The following is a 20,620-nucleotide window of genomic DNA, read 5'->3' on the forward strand; positions in this document are numbered from 1 at the left end:
AAAGATTTTATTTCACTGTGTTCAACTACTCACTTGATTGAACAATCATTGTGCTCTATTTAGACGCTGCATTTCCCTAGAAGAAAAAAAAAAAAAAAAAAGAATCTTGTGTGCTATTTTAAACTATGATTGGTACAAGTCAGTGCCTAAACCTCAACTGCACAGTCAAGAACTGGTTAATGCTGAGATGCTCTATGTAAGGGAAAAAAAAAGAAATTTAGTATCATCTTTAATTTCTCTGGACTCAGTCCAGTATCTTGAATCCTCTGAATGCAGACACTCCTGTCCTCACTAACACTTCTGATCACTCCTGTTTGGTATCACTGAGCTCACACAGAAAAAGGATCCTGGTGTTGCTTTCCAGATGCATTTCCAGGCATTGGTTCTAAAAAAAAAAACCAAAAAGGGTTACTGCTCTGAAAACCAGCTGAAGCAAGACAGGAGAGAAGATGAAGCAAAGGCCATTGCTATACTCTCAGCTGACCAGTGCCAAGTATCTTCTGGTCTGTTTGAAATGTGCAACACATCCTGGTTAAGGGGGTCTTCCAAAGAGCCCCGCGCGATGCTGAGCACGCCTGGGATGCGAATCCCCGTGGGATGGACCCACACGAGCCAGAGGATGAGACAGGGCACGGCAGCCTCACACCGGAGCTGCTGCGAGCTGTCCCGCGCAGCGAGGCTCCAGCAGCCTCTGTGGGAGCTTGTTTTATGAGTGAGCAGCAAGAGGGGAAGGAGAGAAGGTGACTGGTTTGTAATCCTGTCCTGAACATGATTTTCCTTTGTGCCAGAAACCCTGCAGGGGCAGAGCAGCCCAGGAGGTGGTGACCTCTCGTCTCCCCCAGCCTGGGCCAAGGCAGGACCTGCAGCAGCACGAGGGACCGAGGTGGGGAAGCTGCAGAGACACTTGACCAACCGGCTCTGGATTTCAGTAGAAATGGCAGGAAGGGTCGCACCTTCCCAACGTACACACCCCCCCTCACACCCTGCCTGTCACAACAGCCCCAAAGAGCTGCCTGCTACAGGCGAACATCAACCCTTACAAATAAGGCCAGGAAGAGCCAAAGCGACCAAAATAAATAGTTTGGCAACAAAGCAAATGTGGCTGTCGTACAGAGGCCAAGCCCTGGTTCGAAACAGCACATCTCCCAAACAAAAGAGCCTGCAAACAAAGTGAAGCTTCTGTCCGAGTGAGAGGAATTTTTCCAGCTTCCAGAGGGCTCTCGGCAGCTCAACATTTCCCTTCCAGAGAGCACAGGGGACACCTGCCCCACTTGGGCACTGTGCTGGGGAGCGAGGGCTGCCTGAGCTGTGTGCCAGCTCCTGTCCTCTGGAAACTACCTTAAACCTTTTCTGCTCCTGAGCAAATTCAGACAACAACCCTTTCCGACCAAAGCACAGGCTCTGGCAAGAGCTTGGCAGAGGCGCAGCTGGCTCAGCACGCTGACCCCATGCCTGCTGCTTGAGCTCTTAACCCACAGCCCTCCAAAACCTTCCTGAGAATGGCGGGGTCCATCTGCTTGTGTTTAACCTGCTGCTTCTCCAGTCCAGGCAAGTGGTTCATTCTCCCAGACAAACGCAAGAGCCTGGCACAGAGCAAGGGCACCAGAAGCCCCCGTGCAGTACCCATCCTGAGTAAACTGCCCATTCGTGGCACATCCAACGCTGCAGCCTCACGCTCGTCTCCTTGGGGGCTCCGTCACGTTTCTGCCTTTGTGCAGCTTCCCACAGACTGACTTCCATCCAGTAAGAAACTGGACCATCTCCTGGGAAAGGAAAAAGCAGCACTCCCCCAGCAGCAGCTGCCCAGACTGCAGAGCCTGCCGGGGGGTGTTATGGTCACTAATCTGACTGGCACTTTTAATGCTCCTTTTATGCTCCCCTGGGGTTTGCTTTTAAGGACGATTTACGTGGGTGTCAAGTGAAGTGTATTGGGTCAGGCCCATCACCTCCTTCATGCTGGAGAAGTGCCCAAGAAGATCCAGCCTCGTCTAGCCCAGCAGCTCTTCCCTGTAAACCTCTATTTAATCAGCTGCATTTCTCCAGCCCTCGGGCGAGCAGTCAGCTCCTGCGGAGCCGAACCACCCTCTGTGCATGAAGGCCTCCACCCCCAGCAGCAGTCAGCAGCTCCGAGAGCCCCCGTTACAGAGTCCAGGGCCATGGCAACTAGGACAGCTCGAAGCCGGTGTTCATGCTGATGGCGTAGCGCAGCTTCTCCCGCAGGATGCTCTTCTTGCTGTAGTTGGGAAGCTTGAGGAGGTTGAAACATGTAGAGGAGGTTGGGAGCCGCCCACCTGGTTCTTTCTTGCGGATTGTGAAGAAGCCCCGTAGCACGCTGCCCAGCGTGTCACCGGTGTCCTGGAACAGGGCAGAAATGCATCACCCCTGCGCTCCTCTGCCGTGCTCCTTCCAGGCAGCGTGCCTGTGCACAGGGCAGAGGGGTGAACACAAAACCCGCCTGCTGGGAACAGTGAGAGGCAAACCTCAAAGCCCTGGCCCCCCCCAACAGCCAGAAAGGAGCTCCTCCTGTAACTGCAACTGCTGTTACACACACAGGGACCCTCTGCGGGGTGCATGGGGACACAGGGCAAGAGGCACGGGACACAGGGAGGTCCCGAGGAGAACCACAACCCTGGAGACAGACAAAAAGAGCCCCAGTGCTGCTGTGTGTGGGAAGGGGTGGGTGCAGCCATGTGCATCCTGTTAGGGTAAGGATATTTCCATCTTGCCCTACAGAGAATATATTTTATGCTTTAAGAGTTTCCTGGTCAGAGATGAAGAAGGTGGGGAGGGAAGGAGACCGGCCAGAAGCCTGTCAGGGAACACCTAAGGCATGAGCAAGCAGGGTGCCTACCTGATCATCAGAGACTTCCACGCAGCGGATGGAAAACGGAGGCTTGAGGTAGGTAAAGCCCAAAAGCGGTGGCCTGGAGCAGCTGGTAACAAACTGAAAAAGTGATGGACAGTGAAAGGCAGCAGCAGTGAGAGCAGCCCGGCTGTAACAGACATGCGGCTAACACGGTCACAGCACACAGCTGCTTGGACTGGCATCTGAGCCCCCCCGTAGGACAGTGCTGAGCTGCAGTGCGCAGCTCTGCTGGCCTTTGACAACTGCCACCTGGGCAAGACCGTCCCTGGTGACACAAGAGCATTTATGGGAGCTCTGCTTCCAGGGCTGCTCCTCAGCTGAGGCGCAGGGTGCGGATTTTAAGGCATCAAGCATTCTGATTACTCCTTCTATCAGCGCAGAAGGCACCCAGCTAACTGGAGGAGAGCAGCGCCGGCCCAACCACCCCAAACCGCAGGTTTGGCTGAAAGAGGTGTGCTTACCTTGAGAAACATGGCTCTCTCCTCGGGGCTGAAGTCATTAGCCAGGATGTCCCACAGCCAGATGATGACGCGGTGACTCCCGTGGAAGCCCCCATAGTACACCGTGTGTTTCCTGGGGAGAGAAAGGTTGCAACTTGTGTCCCACTGCAGCAGGAGGGTCACAGCTGCCGGCTGTGGAAGGATCAATACCTGCCACGGGTCAGGGTTCGCTGCTACCACAGCCACTGCCAGCACTGAGCCCCCACCAGTGCTCACTGGGCACTTGATCAGAGAAAAGGGAAGGGCAGAAATTCTGCTCTCAGTAGCCAGCGGAGGAAGAGACCGTCCCTGTTCATTAGTATTTTGTCCAAATTAACTTTAAGGAACATGTTCTTCAGCTCTGTTCACTTCTGTTCACTCCTCAAATTATAATTAGGAGGAGCAGAAAGTTGTGAAAGAGTCTCCCACAAACCTCCCAATAGGTCTGTTAACCAAACAGCTTGGTTTGCTGGGCGAGGAGACCCGCAGAGCAAGCTGCTCACTTACTTTAAGTCCTCGAGGTCAATCTCAGCATTATCACCGGAGATCAGGCGCTGCAGCTCTGGTGCAGAAAACATACGGATCCATTCAGGCTTAATGATCGACCTGAATCCACTGATGAGCGCTGCTGTCTGGCTCTTGATCTGTGTGTGCATGCGGAAGTGAGCCATGAGATGGATGTAGCTGATCCTGCGTGGGACAGGGAAGGTGGCAGTGAGTGAGCTGGAGCAGCAAGGGACACCCACCTCGCCGGTGCAGGAACAAGGCTGCTGACCTCTCTCTCCAGCCAAAAAGGGACTAGCACCGCCTGGACACGCGTTATACTTTCCCCTCCAGAGCCCCGCTCTTTATTTAAGCGGAAAGAGCTGTTGGTCTGCCCAGACTTTGCCTCCCTTCCCCACATCTCAGACTGTCTGCTCATTTCTTAGAGCTCCTTCCCAACCCAGGGACTAGCTGGCTCTAATAATCACTCGATCAACCCTGGCCAGACAGCAGCTCACAGAGGGGAGCATGCGTCCAGCTCCTCTTCAAAGGATCACATCCCCAGTGACTGGCACTCTCCAGGCTTCAGGAACCCAACTGTCTGGGCTCTGATGCTGCCTGCACCAAAACCCGTGGCTGGAGAATCAACACACCAAAAAACACTTAAGAGATTTCCACCTTCAACCCAGGAGCCACCACCACGATGGCAGTGACTGGTTTTCAGGCAGGTAACCTCGCTTTGCCACTAACAGAACTGGTTTCTACATTGCTTCCACTTAAACCGCTTCTCCTGCTCCCTCCCAGCTACCAGTTTGTGTGCACAACCACACAAAAGCTTCAAAGTTGCTGCTGTAAGCGAGTAGAGCAACACAGAGGACTTTCAGCTTTCTCCCTCAGCTGACTTCTGACAAGACAGAGAAAAATCCTTTCAAATGCAAACTCCCTGGTCAGAGCTGGAGAGGGGAAAAGACTGGGAACATCAGATTGCAAAGCACGACTAACAAAGGCAAATCCTCAGGTAGGATCCAGCTTTCACTTGCCATTAAAAAGAACAACCCCCAGATTACCAGTTCAAACACACATCTGCTTAATAGATATTTTATCCTGCTTTTATGATCACTGAAGGGTATAGAGAAGGGAAAAAAAACTGAAGGGAACAAAAAGGTGGGTTTGGTTTTCAGGCTCTGGAGTTGACATTTACGATAACTATCTAAAAGCCGGTTATCTGTGAAAATAGCTACAGGGCTCGGTGTCTCCTCTGATTTCCTGTGTCTAAAGTACGACTGTCGACTACATTTGAATTCACCACTGTCTCTTCTGAAGAACAGTGCTTTATACAACTGCCACATGTTATCATTCTGAGAAGATCTGTCTGCTCCAAGGTGTCTTTGAGCATCTGTGCCCTCTATGTTCACGACTGTGTGCCTGAATTGCTTTGAATCCATCTGTCTGTATCTATCACCGTCATTAAATCCTGCAGAATCTCACAGACTGTGTGCCTTTGACCTCAGAAGCGCTGTTTTAAGAAGTAAATTGTCAATTTTTATTTTGCAAATCAAATTTAATACAATTTCTGCCGATGAACTGTAACCAGTAAATTCTATTAAGATATTTATGTGCTCCTTCTACTCCAATCTATCTCAATTCATTCCAGATGCAAGCCCAAGGAACTAGAATAAAGTATTTTGCAGTGGTGACCTTAAAAAAAATCTAATTGCTGTACTTACTTATTTTCATTGGTAACGGGAATGGTCTTCCCTCCAGGAACAAGTTCATGGCAAACAAGCTGAGGGAAGAAATGATTGTATTGCTAATTACTGCCTGGAACCACGATGGAAAGAAATGCCACGCTAAGCTGTTACCTCCCCATAAAACATTTATTTTTTACAATAAAACAGTAGGATTTAAAATTTAAGTAATAATCCTGCTTCTGCCTTGAACCAGTTTCACTGAACTATTACCATAGCAATTGAGCAGCAGGGAACGCCGACTCTCCCACCAGCGGAGCCAGCCCTTCTTCGGGGGAGCCTCCTCTCTCGGCTGCTCCATCACCGCTGAACCAAAAAAGAGCCCCGGGGGACTGTCACAATCCCAGAATCCAGAGGCTGAACAAGCTCAGAGCCTTCACATAGCTCAGTCTAACAGCACAATCCAAAGCTGTCTGCTCCGCAGGTCTCATCTGGGGCCACTCGAGTGACAGAGCTCCCTGGAGGACACTGTCCTTCGAGCTGGGCACCCAAGGCACGAAGCGGAGAGGGCTCAGAAAGTGAGACAGCTGGGAAGTGTCCCCTTCCTGCCCGGCCAGAGACAGCCGCAGAGACCCTCTGGGTGCTAGCTACGGCAGAGTCATGACTCATCTTTGCACCAAGAGACAGAAAGTCATTCCTCACATCTCACATGCCACAGTGGCCTCTGTGCTTCAGTTCCAGGTGACTTCCAAGGTCAGAAGGGAGCCCAGTGCAGGGAATGAGCTCAGCTCCCCCGTGCCCCTTGCGTGGGGGGACACAGGTTCATTCAGGAACCCCAGGGATACCCCACCCGTCTGCTTCAGCACAAGGCAAACAGGAGACCCCTTGTTTATTTTGAAGTTTTGAGTGCTACAGCCTTCATTGTCTGACTGCTGGGCTCTCATATGTTGTTTCCTACCTTTATTTTTAAGGTGGAAATAAACTTAAAGCTGAAACCTCAGCAACCCTGAGGCAGCAGCAGGGTGTTCAGCGCACTGTGCAGCGGACACAGCGTCTCACCTGTGCGGAGCAGGGCTGCATCAGTACTCAGCTGTCTTCCCATTCACCCTCGCAGCTCTGCAGGTGCATTTTCACCGTTACTGCTGCCATCAGACCTGTGCAAGCCAGGTCCAAACCAGCCAGCTCAGGAATAAGACACAGCAGCACACAGAGCCCTCAAGGACAAGCTGCCCCAGATAAACACTCCGTGACTCGGTGGTCTCCGAGCTCTGTGCCACTGGATCTATGCTGCTAACAGTGCTCAGGCTCAGCGCTTCCCAGGGTCTCCCCACGGAATTTGCAGCAACAACAGCACAGGCATTTTTTATCTCATCTCTCCATATTTTCCAGCTAAGCACACACAGCATCACAGAACCCAAGGCACAAGTTCAACCATGAACCTTCAGCACATAACTATGTTTTTCAACCAGAAAAAAAAAAAAAAAACTGGCAGCAGAAAAATCTAAGGGTCAGAGGGCAATCTCTTTTTGTGGAAAAAGCTGTTCTCTGCTCACAGCTAAATACTGAATGAAACCACAGAATCCTATGGCTGAGTTCAGAGAACCTCTGAAACTAAGCCAGCCTTTCAGCTTTTTTTTTTTTTTTTTTTAAAAGGAGAGTAGAGCTAAGGCCTAACCACAATCAAACACAAGGTCATTTACTCATCAGTCCCCTCAGGATTCTTGTTCAGATGGACCACAAGGAGCATCCACCTGACACACTCAGAAACACAAGTACCAGCGTAAAAAGCACTCTGTGCAGCAGGAGCTCGGACAGACTGCCTCACTTTTAGATGCTCACGACCAGCTCTCAGAACGCTCAGCAGAGAATAACAGCTGTCTTCTGCTGGCAAGTCGGGCTGCAGGTATATTTCTCTGCTCTAAGGACACTAATAAAAGCTAAGACCCTTCTGCTCAGGAGTCAAACCTAGTTCTGCTGCCAACTGCTCATATTCAAAATCTGCCACTTCTGGCACCACAGGCTTTCCCACAGCAGCAGGAAACGATCCTCAGGGTTCCTTTCAGCGCTTCAAAGGCTATTCCCAGTAGCATCAGCCTGACAGGTGAGGGAGAAGCTCCTTTGTGGAACGGCTAGGATCTAACCAGGAGAAACAGGGATTGCCTGAGCCAGGGCTGTGGACTCTGCCTCTGTCAGTGCCCAGAACTCTGCTCGTCACCACCTCGCAGGAGGAGGGTGTTTGGAACAAAGCCGAGATAAGGCCCAACAGAGTCAAACACCTACCTGACCCATCACATCTTCATCGTAGGAGAGTGTTAAGCCCAAGTCACTGATATCACCATCATAACGCTAGAGGAACAGAGAGAGGGAAGGAAAGTCAGTGTTCAGCAGCAGGAAAAGCAGCTCGGCATTTGTCTTACCCTCCAAGGGATTCCCAGCAGGCAAGAGGCACCCCAGTGTAACAAATACATGAGTTGCTCTAGGTTATGGGGAGACTGCACAAGAGCTGAGGCTAAAACTTGGGTTTTGCCAACTGCCAGTTTCAGGTTTACACCTTCAGACTCCTTTCTCATCCCCGCTTGCCCCAGTAAAAACACAGGACAGCTACCTGCCAACCCACTCAGAATCTCCAATTACTTCCAGGGTGTTTTTAAAGATGACCAGTACCCCAAAGGCACTTGCAGTTCTGTATTTCTAGCACTAGCCAGCAATAACGGAGTTGAAAAACAGGAAAAGTAATGCTCAAACCTTAATTGAAGTGAGATTTTTATAGAACTCAGAGTCCAAGGAGGGAAGTTCATCTACGGAGCTGTAGAAGACACTGTGGTGGTGCCCCAGTAGCTGACTCAAGAAGAAGGAAGCAAATGGTACATCCACAACTATTCCCTACAGACAACAAGAATGCACAGAGAAGGTCCCGTCACATACCTGTTATGTGCAATGTTTTGGTCACCTGTAAGGCCTGCAGGCAGATCATGTGTTGTGGAACAAGCGCAAAGATGCAAGACACTGAAACCAGCTAAGAAAACCACATCCTCTTAAAATCCATTAATTAGAGGAGCAGGTGCAAAAAGGCAACAGGGGAACTCCATGTTTCCCTTGAAAGAATTACCTGACATGGAGAGGGTCATTCTGTCATCCCATCCTCCTTTTAGCCACATGTCCCTCAAGTAAGGTATCAACAAATGGATGCTTGTAAGGTGTACCACCAAAATAACAGACTATTCCAGCTAGTGTCCCCAGCACCAAGAAGAATAACCAAAGCATGTCCCAGGTTTTACCTCCAAAATTATTTTTAATACATGCCTGAAGAAGTGCTATACCAACAGTGGTAATAGCCCCGCACGGTACTTTTAGCTCACCTCATAGACAGCCTTCCCAAGCATCTTCCCCACAAACTCAAAGAGCTGGAGGTAGTTCTCGTGAATGTAGGATGTTGGGGAAGGATACAGCCTCTCATCACCGCTGGTTGTCTGCACACAAACAGAGGTAACAGCACAGTGAGCCAGCCCGTTTCTCTCTGCAACGAGTCAGCACGGCCAGCAGCGGCAGCCCTGCGTCATACCTTGAACAAGTTGAGCGCGGGGTCAAACACCTTCTTTATTATCTCTTCCAGAAACTCTTTGAAGACACCATCTTGATCAATACCAGCTTCATCGACACCCAGGTCATTCACAAACTTCACTCTGATCACTCCCTTCATGGCGTTCTGGGAAAGCTGCCGTAGCTGCTCGTATCCGTCCTGCACAGACCAGAGGACAACCACACGGGAAGACACGTGAAACACCCACAGACAGGCAGCAGAGACCGGAGACAGATACACCACAGAAATCTGCATTTGTCACTGAATTCTGTGTCCAAAGAGACCTGCATTTTTCCTAGTCAAAACTCCAAGTTCATAGCAGCCTGAACCAAACCAAGGTCCAGCATTTTCCTGTCACATCAAGCAGACAGAACTGCCACTGGGTCCCTCAGCACACACAGATAAAGACATATTCACACCCCATATTCTTGTCAGGCCAAGTTACTGGCTTATTGGTTGACTTCTGCAAGCCAAGTCACCCACCTCCAGCATACGAGAGCGGCGGATAGTGATGTGTGTGACGTGAGGTGATGCGGAGCTGGTTTCTACAAGCCCAAGCTTCTCCTTCTCCTTTGTAACCATATTTCGGAAAAGCAGCACCCTCTTAAAAAGAAAACAAACGTAAGTCTTCACCCCCAAGGATCCTTATTCTCCAGTGCAGCAGGACTTTCAAATGCTCCCAACGCATGCCCAGAACTAGCTCTCGGTTGTCCTGTTCCCAGCGAGGCCAAACAATGCCACTGTCACCTAGAAAGAGTGGGATTTGGCTCCTTGTTCCCCAGTGCAGCAGAGAAATCCTTGAGGTTCTGCTTTGGGAGGGACAGGGTACTGACAGTACTGAAAACAAAAGCACCTTTCCTATCACTACATAAAAATCTGTCATCAAATTTGCAGATTTGCTGCCTGCAAAAAGGCACTGTGCTTTCTGCACAAAGGCTTTCTCCAAAGCCAGGTCATGTGCTGCGGGATGACTCTACGCAGCTGCCCACACAAACAAGCTCTCCCAAGGAAAGAAATCAAGACAGTTTAGAGGAAATATACTGGGGAGACTCAGGGAGAAGACTTTTGTTCAACTGGCATTTCAGTCACAAGCTCCACATCACAAAATGCTCCAGATGCACGTCCCTTCCATCCCAGCCCACCCAGGTCCCTGGCTTTCCAGCCTCCATCCTCTGCCCCGTCCCACTCACGTTCTTGTGGGGAATGACATGCGGGATATACTGCAGGAGCAGCTGGGCTCGCTTCTTGTCCTTGTCCAGCTCCTGGAAGAGCACGCTGGGTTTGAGGTCCCTTTACAAAGAAGGACACAGATTCAGAGACCCCTGAGAAATGGCCAGGGGTGGTAAACAGCTGGGGGTAAGAGAGGGAGGAAACCTGCAATGATTTCAAAGATGACCTAAGTGCTGAGGCGCACACATCTAAGAAGGCCAGAGACACTCAAGCTGTTAGGTGCTGAGTTAGTTTTCAAAGCATCACAAGCAGCAGCTAATCCTTACACCACGGAAGGACAACAGGAGGGGCATCCTCAAATGAAAACACAGGGAGCGGTTCTGACCTTGATCTCACGCGTAGAATGAGAGGCACTTGATTTAAATGAAGGGATCTCAACCCAGCCATCCCCAGGGGAGCTGGTGCAGGGGGACAAGCACACAGCTGCACACCAGCCTTGCCTTGAGCTGGACACTTACTTGCGTAACCAGTGATCCTCGGGAGCAAAACGCCTGCGGCAGTCTCTTTCGTACAAGACCATGAGCCAGCCGTGGACAGAATGAAACAGCTCCAAGGTCTCCCCTCTAGCGTTCTCTGAACAAAAGGAACAAAGCAGCAATGTCCAGGCACCCTAGGTAACAGGAGTGTCCAAAAGCAACATGTCGATCTTCTGCCCCACGCTAGCAGGACAGGTGAATTTCTCCTAACCTCCACTGCCTGCAGAGGGAAGGGAGAGATTTTGTGCCTCCCGGAAGACAGATGGTCTTTTCTTTGATCAAAATGAAAAAACCTCGCAGCAACATCAAAGCCATCCCAGCCAGCTCCAACTGAGCCATCACAGAGAAATGGACTATCTCACCTAAATACCGGAATTGAGCTGTACCTAAATTATACCCGCATGTAGACCAACATCAGATATCTAGAGACCCCAGCAAGCCTGCTCCGCTTTGCCAAAGCACTGGTTTACATTCTTGTCCAACACATGGCCCAGTCACACTAAACTTACAGTCTCTGGCAGAAGCCAACACGCCCGTCAAGTCTGTTACATAAATTCTTATTGGAAATAGAAAAGTGCACTGTGTTTTTGCCAAGCACTATAGTGGTGTCTGGAGACCAAAAGCCTGGGACATATTCTCAGGCCACACAACGTAGGATGTTTTTGTGCAAAGTAATAATTAGCAGAAGCTTTGAATTCCAAAATTAATGCTACTTGTTGTTCTAATAGTAGCCTCAACTCAAGCTACTAAACCCACTTACCTACAATTCCATCCCAGATCATCTTAAACACAAAGGAATTCAGAAAAGCCGAGATGGTAACAAGCTCTTCCAGTTTGAATGAAATCTGCTCTTCATAGACTTCTATGTCATCAAGAATCCTATCAGAGAAAACAAATGCAAATGCACAAGCACCAGTTTAATTCCCTTTTGAAATTTTCATAAAGGCACGTTATCCTTTAGCAGCAGCTCTTATTTCTATGACAACTGACACCCAGGAGGATCTAAAGCCATGAACAACTAAACCTTATTTATTGACTTTGATCAATATCTGATCCTAACAGAAGACAGTATGAAAGGTCTGAGACACAAGCAAAGCCAGTATTTCATAGTTAAAAGAACCTATGCATACATCCCCAAGAAAATTTTGTTTCTTCCCCCTCCCTAGCCAGCACTGTAATATTTTCTTAGCAGTTCAGCCAGCTGTGTATTCCTGAAGCAGCTCGTGGCTGAGGGGGAAAATCCTTTTGAAGTCCTTTGTTTCTCAGTATTCTATCTGAAAAGCTTGCTGCTTTCCTCTGCCTGGTTATCTTTATGCAAAGGCAGCAACACCTTAACTATTCCTCTTGAAACTTAAGGAACACAACCGCTTCACGTTACAAATTTAGAGAGCATCCTCTGCTTGCTACCTACGTGATAAGGTGGCGGGAGCAGTCACAGAAGAGCATCAACATGGCCAGCAGCCTCTTGGATTCCTCCGTATCATTATTCAAGCACTCCAGGAAGAGTTTTAACCCACCTTGTGGTCCCAGCTCACAGATAAAAGCCCATAATTTGGGCAACAGATCATCCAGGTAAGTAAGACCTAGAAAAATACAAAGCACACTCAGTAAAGCTCGTTCTGCCTGCTTGTCCACACAGGCTCAAAGAGACAAATGTGACTTGGAGCTGAAAGATCCTTTTGCAAAACAACACTTTACTTGAAGGAATATAAACATCACCTTTGGCTCCCAAGCCTGTCTGCATTAACAGATGCACAATCACCAGAAAAGCAGAAAAAAAAGCTTTTAACAAGGCATTAATTGTGTGCACATCTAAAGCCCTTTCCCGCTAATTATTTTGCAACTTAGAAAGAATTAATTCCTCTGACCTAATCACCATTACAGCCATCTTAGAGACGAGAACACAAAGAATGGGGTTGTACGTATGGTCACCACTATAGCCACAAACAAAGCATCCAAGGCTCTGAACTCATTCCTCTGCTCTATCCGCTAGACCAAAACAGTGCTTATCTCCTCCATCCATTCCCGCGACAGGTAATTTGTTCTTAAGATGTATGAAAGCATTCAGCGCTTCCACCACATGAAGATTAATATTGCCAGGCTTCTGGAGAACACTGACTCAGTCTTAAGTTTGATATGGAGTAAGCAAGGTTTCATTATAGGAAAACTCGCTTCAATTTGTATTCTGGAGAGTTAATGCTTGATAAAGAAGTGATGAATGCTATTGATCAGACGTATGATTCAGGATGGAACAAGCCTTCCACCCAGCCAGTCAATAAACTGTTGTCAGTAATAAAACTACCAACAAGTCAACAGGATTTAATAAGAAAAAACTATTTTTTTTCTCTCCACATTTTAAGTGATTTGAAAAGCAGACATGTGCCCCGACCTGTGAGTATTTGCAGGCGGATCTGCGTCAGCGTTGTGAGCGTGGTTTGGTACAGGACGCAGATACTGCACACCTTCTGCACTTCTGCCGAGTCCACTCGCTTGCCCCCAACAGGCTTGAGAATGTTGCGGACAGACGCAGACTTCTGGAAAGCTCTCTTGAAAAGATCTGGTGACAGAAAAGCACGGAAGACACTGACTTAGGAGACAGAAGCACTATTCCGAACCATCTCTTACTCTCAGCCGCTCAGCAGCCATGCAATAAAGATGATTTTAAGCAGACTAAGTCACTCCACAGACTGTAGGTTTTGGTGGATTTTCCTGGCAGCACACTGCAGAGCTGCTAGCAATAACAGGAATATTTCACGGGGGTCACTACTCTAGAGCTTGAAAACCTACCCAAACTGCAGTAACTAATGGATCTAGTGCTATGGGTAGCAGACAGACAATAGCTAGATTACAGCTGTCTTATTTCAAACACTTCCGCAGAATCACCCCGCATCACAGATCCGCGAGCCAGCTTCACCTTGCTTTTCACTTGGGAAGCTGGCCTCCCATCCTCCCTTGGGAAGCACTAAGCTATACAGTAAGCACTTCAGCTACTTAGGAAACCATGAAAAAAACCTGCTAAAATAAGCAAGTATTTTCACAGCACCAAAGTAAGAGACTTGCCCCAGGTCACAAAGGCATTCTGAGCAGGAATTACAAATAGCAGAGAACATATTCCCACCTAAGCAGCAGCAGCTGCTGCAGGTAATTACTCAAAGCTTTTAGCATAAGTGGGAAAGTCAAGGCTCTGCAAGTCCGGGAGAAAGACACATGTCCGCACACATGCACATACACACACAAAAAGCAAAGCAACCCTCCAGAACTGACTCTTCATAGGAAGGCTGTTCTGAGGGGAAACCGGCTGTGTTGGCAGCTGAGCTATTTCCTGATTCTCCAGCAATTTCTTGCTGAGCACATCACTGAAGAGGATGCGGATCATATGAACTCCCCAGAGATGCTGCAGCTGCTTTGTCAGCAGAGGCATAGACTCGTTCAATCTAAAAGACAAGTCAGAGAGACATGTTAGAAGGCAGGCTGGAATGAAACACCAGACAGCGATACCCTGACACATTTAGCTGACAGTCAAAATGGAGCATGCACCCACCCTACAGACGGTCCTCACAGGATGAGCTGACATACAGGACCTGTATCGAGTGTACCAGCACTGCCCCTGTTTACCAGTCTAACTACTAATTTCCTCACGTAATAATCTAAATATGAATGCAGCAACTTATATAACCCAAAATATCTGAGAAGTTATTCTCAAAAGTGTCACACTGCTCATCTCAAAACATAAAATACAATGCAGCATTAAAAAAAAAAAAAAGGAAAAAAATAAAGAGAGAGGCTTAATCATCTACCACCACAAGGTTCTCCTCACTTACCCATAATCCACAGTCTGTGAAAACCAGCCCAGAACGGGATGCCAGTGGGTGAGGTTGGATTTCTTTTGTGAAACGTACTTTTGGCAGTAGGAGAGCATGTGAATGAGCACACCCACAAAATGAGCTGTCTCCTCCTCCAGAACTTTATCATTCAAGGAGCCCAGGTACACGAGATTACCTGGTGGAATGACCAGCACAGCAAGACTCAAGAGAAGAACAGATGCTGCAGGACAGTGGTTACAAACTAACAGACATTTACAGTAATGTGAACTTAAATATTTCAGTGGGACATCCATCCAGGGAAGTTATATTCAAGTCTGCTACACTGCAAGACTTGCTCAGATTCCAAGTGAAAAGCAAGCAGAGATAATACGTCACAGTTTAGGCATGATGGCATGTATAAAAGAGCAGGTCTCTGACCCTTCCTCCATCTGTAAGGGCCCTAAACCACGCTTGCAATATCCCAAAATATATCTCAGTTATTTAGAAACTATCTAAATAAGGACAAAAAAAAAAAAAAAAAGATGAGTTGGAGGCAGCTCTGACCCATGGAGTAAAATAAAAAAAGTGTTCCAGGTGCTTACCTAACAAACAAAGAGTGTGACTCCCTTCTAGGCACACACAGACATCTCGGCATTGTGCTTCACGACTTAAATAAAGGATGAACTTGCGGAAAAGATCATGAGATTCTATCACTGCCAGCCGCTGAAAGACAGAATTTAACTGCCAGTGAGGCTGAGAAGTGCCACACGGAACAACCACACCTGATCTGCCATCAGCAATTCGGATTGTCTTTTCTTTCCAAATCAAGCAGCAAGTTGAGACTGTTGCACTGAGAATGTTTGACATGAAGCCAGTCTAGGAAACAAAAAACCTCACAGGTGAATAGGCCACGTTCTAGTTGCAGACCGACCTTAGCAACTGTCTGTCTGCAAGAACGCAGAACACCCCTTTGGCACAAAACTTGTGTGTCTGCACCGAGATACACAGAGGAGCAGTCAAATCAAATCAGATTAGCAGACAGCCTGCTAGTGACCATCACAGACCCTCTGCCATGCAACAGACTGATTTTGGTTTGGCTCTGTCTATGGTTACACAAACGGAAGAATAAGGACATGAAAAACTCAAGCTGTGTGTCACATTTACCTTCATTTTTATTTTATCTATTTATTCACTTATTTTAGGGCAGTTCAGCCCATCATCCCACTGGTGTTAATAATGTCTGTGGTGTTAGAAACCCAGAGTATCTGGAGGGTGTAAGGATCAAGCGCTGCCACAAGAGAGGTGAAACTGGCAAAAAGAGAAATGCCAATGCTCTCTTCCAAGGGGTGATAAAATGGAATAACTAGTGGCCTTACATGATATTCAGTGGATTTTTGGTACTATTACATCACCCACTTACCTCAGGTGTTAGAGTAGCAAGATGAGTCATTATAGCAGGCACAGACATGATGTGGATCAGAAATGACCTCAACAGATTGTCTGAAAACTGCGCAGCAACCACAGGGCTACAGAGAGAAGAATACTTCAGTGCAAGAAACCCGACCCAGCAAAGCAAGACGCAGTCTTTAACTGAATCATTCAGAACTGGCGCTGATTCTACCCTCATCAAGAAGCATCCCTGGGAAAAGAACATTCACTTACGCTCCTGGGATTATAGCAAGTCCACAAAATTGCTCATGACTCAAAAGAAAATAAGCCAAACCATTCACAGCATAACGTACTTTTATGCAGCACATCCATACCACCCAGAGCACTGCAACTCCTACGTTCCTCTTCTCCCCGCCACCATGAAGTCAGTAATTAAGTGGGTTTTTTTCTTTAGAACAATGTTAAGTGACATATTCAAGGACATCCACTACTGCTCTACTGAACATCACCACCTCGTCACCCCAGCAGTGACAGCCACAGAAGGGGAGTGGCACACAACCACTGAGGTCTTAAAAGAACGCTCGTTAGTGGCTGCAGATTTCCAAAGTGAAGAGACATGGTCTATGCAAGGTGAGGTCAGGGTAACAGCATACTTTCTTATTTTTAAGAGAACAGACTGAACGATTAGAAAAATCTGCACCCAACTCTTGTTCCAGGGACAAACTTTGCCCCTGCAAATTGAGTAACAGGTACTGCATCAGCAGTTCATCGTGAAGAGCCACAACTGTACTCATCTAGAGAGCCCCAGCCCCTTCCGATGCATCAGCAGAAAGACTGATGCTGTACTCTGAACTGGAACTGCCCTCCAGAGTCTAGGCTCATACTAACACTAATTACTGACTTAAGAGCATTCTGATCTGAAAAAGGATGACAGGAAAGTGAGCTATTTGCCTAATGCAGCTTTTTTCATCTGGATGATACTCTCAATGGCACAAAGAGACTGTCAGAATGAGAAGACTTCAAAAATAAAATAAAAACAACTTTGGCTGCATATTATCCCAAGCAGCTCTGGCTGCCTTACCGCAATGCAAGAGAGAAGACAGCAGCTAAAGAGCCTTTGGACAAAGAAGGTCTGGATCTTGCCAAGCCATTAGTTAGCAAAATCTGGAATTAAAAAAAAAAAAAAAAAAGAAAAACCATGGCAAAAAGCCCTGCAGTACTCAGAAAAAGATTATGACTACTCCTGAAAGACATTGTGTTTATATTCAGAGCAGAGAAAAAGAACACTACCAAAGAAACCTAAAAACCAGTTACTGCAAGTAATGGCGCAGAACTACAAGGGCTTCAGGTTAATAATGGCACAACAGAGACACTGAAATCAAATCAGACACTCTGTGGTACTTATTTCTCTAGGACCTGTACTCGTGGTTTTAAAATTAACAGGCAAGGCTCACAGCTGCCTGGTAATATCGTTCTCATTTAAAAGATTAAGAAAAATTACATCAGTTCCTTTCCCCTACAGAACAGTAAACACATCAAATCCACACAAAAGGGCAGCAGCAAAGTTTGGAAAGATATTCAGGAGTCCTTCCTGTCCATCTCATTACGAGGTGATTAAATAGGATTTAGATTCAGCAGTACTGAGAAAAAGGAGACGGTGTATTTGGTCTCGAGTGCTTTGAAGAAAAACATGCCCAGAGGCACCAGTGCTCCGCAACCAGCTTCCCCCAACACACCACCACAGGGATCATAAAAGCTTCCTCAGAACAAGGAGCACAGCACAGGGCTGGGGCTTGTTCTGAATGAAGAGAAGACATAACTGTATCAGGCCGAGACTGACCTGCAGCACAGAATAAAATCCCTTCTGATTGAGATGTCCCATGATGTTTGCACAGATGTGGTTCATGGCAGGCCTCAGGGTTTCACCTGCCGAGTGAAAACACTGATGTTACTGAAACAGCATCATGGCTCCGCTCCACTTCCTCACACGCTATGAAACAGTTTGTTAATTCATAAGCCCTTCTTGCACAAATCCTTGCCCATATGCAAACCCACCACTGTAGCAGCATTTCACATCAAGTCTTGTTTAAAGTACGTATCATTTTTCCTCCTGATACTTGTCCAGCTTTTCTGTGTGTATTTCCTACTAAAACCCAGAGCTAAGAACACATTCCGTCATCCTCTGAACAAGCCCTGTGTGGGGGATTTTAAAGCATTATAAAAAAAATGTTGTAGGTGCTGCTGTTCTAAGGGAAATAGCACGTTTCATCTGACGGGAGTCCTTGCTGCCCAGCCCATGCTTTGAGCAAGCACAGAAGCAATAATGAATCTCTGTGGTAAGCAAAGGGTGAAGACAAGGTGCAGAAACAGCATTCACTAGATTTCAATAGCAAATCCCAGACCAGGGGCTTAAAGTATTGAACTGGATGCACCAACCTTTTCCCCGAAGGATTTTCCAGGTAGAGGTGTCTGTGAAGGTGACAAGCATTGTGAGGTGCAAACTGACCAGTCTGGAGTCTTGTAAGATGTCAGGCTGTGATATAACACCAACGTTAATTAACCAGATTAGCGTTGTGCCAAACCACAGAACTATTAAATGCAGGGAGACCAAACACAACAAAAATGTTTCTTACCTTAAGCTGCTTGAGAAACTCACAGCAAAACCACAAAATGTCTTTGATCTGCTTGATCCATAACAGTGTGAGATCCTTGGAGAGTGCCAGTGACACGTACCACACCTGAGGCAGGCAGGATACAAACAGGAGCAGAGATTAGTGTTTGTGACACCGACTGGCAGAACATGTTACCACGAAGCTTTGTAACAAAATGCCCTCCACAGTGCCCTGCTGAACGAAGTTATTTCTCCCCCGAGAATTCACAGGTCAAAGCATACCACCCACCACAGACAGAAATTGTCCTTTAACTCCTATAGCTGCAGAAGCTGTATACAGTAAAAGAATCAGAGGAATAACAAAATAACTTGTCCAAACATTCACCATGGAATCCCAGCAGTGTTCAGGAGCTTTTGAAAGCTAAAATTTCAAATATTACCAACCTAAATCCCCACACATAGAATTAAAAATAACAAACTACCCTCCCAGCCCCAAACTTAAAAGAAACCATCCTGCTGACCTTGGGCTCATTCTCAACATCCATACTATTAAGAATACACCGGCACAGCTTTTCAAATCTCTGGGGGGGAAAAAAAAAAAAAAGGTGGCATTAGTTCTTACTACAGGAAGTGCTATTCTGGAAAAGCGCTAGGAACAGCTCAGCAGAGGGAGCACGACACCTCCACATCAAAACAAGTGTTCCAAACACATTCCCTACAGACAGTGCCAACGGCTCCTTCCCTGACAATGCATCTACATGTCCACACCACAGCTGTACAGAAGAGTTCCCTCCCTGAACACAGTGCTCAGCAACAGGAGGATTTTCTCACCCCTCCCTGCTAAACTGCCTCCCTCAACAGTGTAGGCTGAAGCCAGGAAAAGAATCTTCCTGTTGGAGTTCAGCTAGAGGAGCTTAATGCTAACGAGCGCAGCAGTGTCCAAGGAGCAGCTTTACCTCTTTGTCCTCTTTATGATTAAATACAAACAGCAGCTTCCTAGCAATTCTGAAGATAGAAAGAGCACTTCTTTTACTTGAGCCAGATTCATTTGACCCAAAGAAATCCTCCACTTCTCTCCTAGCAAAATAGGAAAAATGAACATCAGTAGTTAAAACTCAAGCACACCTCTCCAAATAAGAGCAAAGCATGGAAAGGAGAATTTCACACACCTTATCTCCCTCTGCAGGTGGCACTGACAGAGAAATCTCCTGATCAAAGCCTGGATCTGGATGGCAGCACGCTCCCTCTCCTTCAGCTCCCTCCGCTCCTCCCGAGCCTGCCGTGCTTTGTCAAGGAACTGGGCTTTAGAGGACTGGCTCGCGCTGAACATTTTTATAACCTACCAAAATGTAAATTTAAGGAAACAAAGAATCACTGCAGCAAAGATCTGTGTCGTGGTTTAACCCCGGTTGACAATAAGCCCCACAAGGCTGCTTGCGCACTGCCCCACCCTGGCGGGATTGGGGAGAGAACTGGAAGAGTAAAATAACTAAGAGCAATTCTATAGGCAAGGATAAGAGAAAAAGGGCACAAACAACACTTGGAAGCTAATTTATTACCATTCAGCAAGACAAAATGCAGAGTCAACAGCAGCTTTATAAATACTTGACAATTAACGCACCTGAGGACTCACTTCTTCAAAAGAAGTGTATGATGATCATTTACACACAAACATGATCCTCATCCACTGGCTCCAGGCAGCTCCTGCACAGATAAGCACATTACCCGGAGATGATTTGGGCATTTACTCCTTACCTCTACAGTCCTAGGTCCTTTTCACCAGACTTCTCTCTCACTACACCCTCATGAGAACCTGAAATCAGAAAAGCTTCAGGAGAGAAGAAGCAGCACCACCACTCAGCTGTGATTGCTGGCACACAACTCCTGACACATCAGAATGGGAAAAAGCCATCAGACGTGTGAGAAAAGTGAAGGCCAGGCTCAAGTGCGCCAGGGCCCTGGGCACCGGCGAGACCTGAGCAGCAGCCACCCAGGGTGAGCGTTTCCCACTGAAC

The 20,620-nt window shown here is 47.4% G+C and overlaps 1 protein-coding gene across 1 annotated transcript; it reads right to left on the reverse strand.

Annotated features, from left to right (window-relative positions):
• Positions 1-1,826: 1,826 nt before the first annotated feature.
• UBE3B (ubiquitin protein ligase E3B) lies at positions 1,827-19,984 on the reverse strand. The gene is made up of 26 exons (XM_010080249.1): positions 19,775-19,984; positions 19,562-19,682; positions 19,127-19,186; positions 18,628-18,732; positions 18,431-18,527; positions 17,835-17,920; positions 17,076-17,158; positions 16,026-16,131; positions 15,208-15,328; positions 14,624-14,801; positions 14,067-14,236; positions 13,192-13,359; positions 12,214-12,385; positions 11,563-11,681; positions 10,785-10,899; positions 10,287-10,386; positions 9,580-9,699; positions 9,079-9,255; positions 8,876-8,986; positions 8,262-8,399; positions 7,797-7,862; positions 5,556-5,614; positions 3,853-4,035; positions 3,328-3,439; positions 2,852-2,944; positions 1,827-2,355 (listed from the first exon to the last, which is right to left on the reverse strand). Exons 1-26 carry the CDS (start codon positions 19,933-19,935, stop codon positions 2,164-2,166), a joined length of 3,213 nt encoding a protein of 1,070 aa, XP_010078551.1. The 5' UTR covers positions 19,936-19,984; the 3' UTR covers positions 1,827-2,163.
• Between the last annotated feature and the right edge of the window lie 636 nt (positions 19,985-20,620).

This window comes from Pterocles gutturalis, unplaced genomic scaffold (genome assembly GCF_000699245.1).
Source record: "Pterocles gutturalis isolate BGI_N339 unplaced genomic scaffold, ASM69924v1 scaffold7644, whole genome shotgun sequence".
Taxonomy (NCBI): Eukaryota; Metazoa; Chordata; class Aves; order Pterocliformes; family Pteroclidae; genus Pterocles; species Pterocles gutturalis.

Coding starts and splice junctions, on each gene's coding strand:
- UBE3B (XM_010080249.1), bottom strand. CDS start 19,935: ATGTTCAGCGCGAGCCAGTCCTCTAAAGCCCAGTTCCTTGACAAAGCA. Junction 19,187..19,561: donor ATCATAAAGAGGACAAAGAG/GTAAAGCTGCTC, acceptor TTTCCCCCCCAG/AGATTTGAAAAGCTGTGCCG. Junction 2,945..3,327: donor AGAGAGCCATGTTTCTCAAG/GTAAGCACACCT, acceptor TCACTTTTTCAG/TTTGTTACCAGCTGCTCCAG.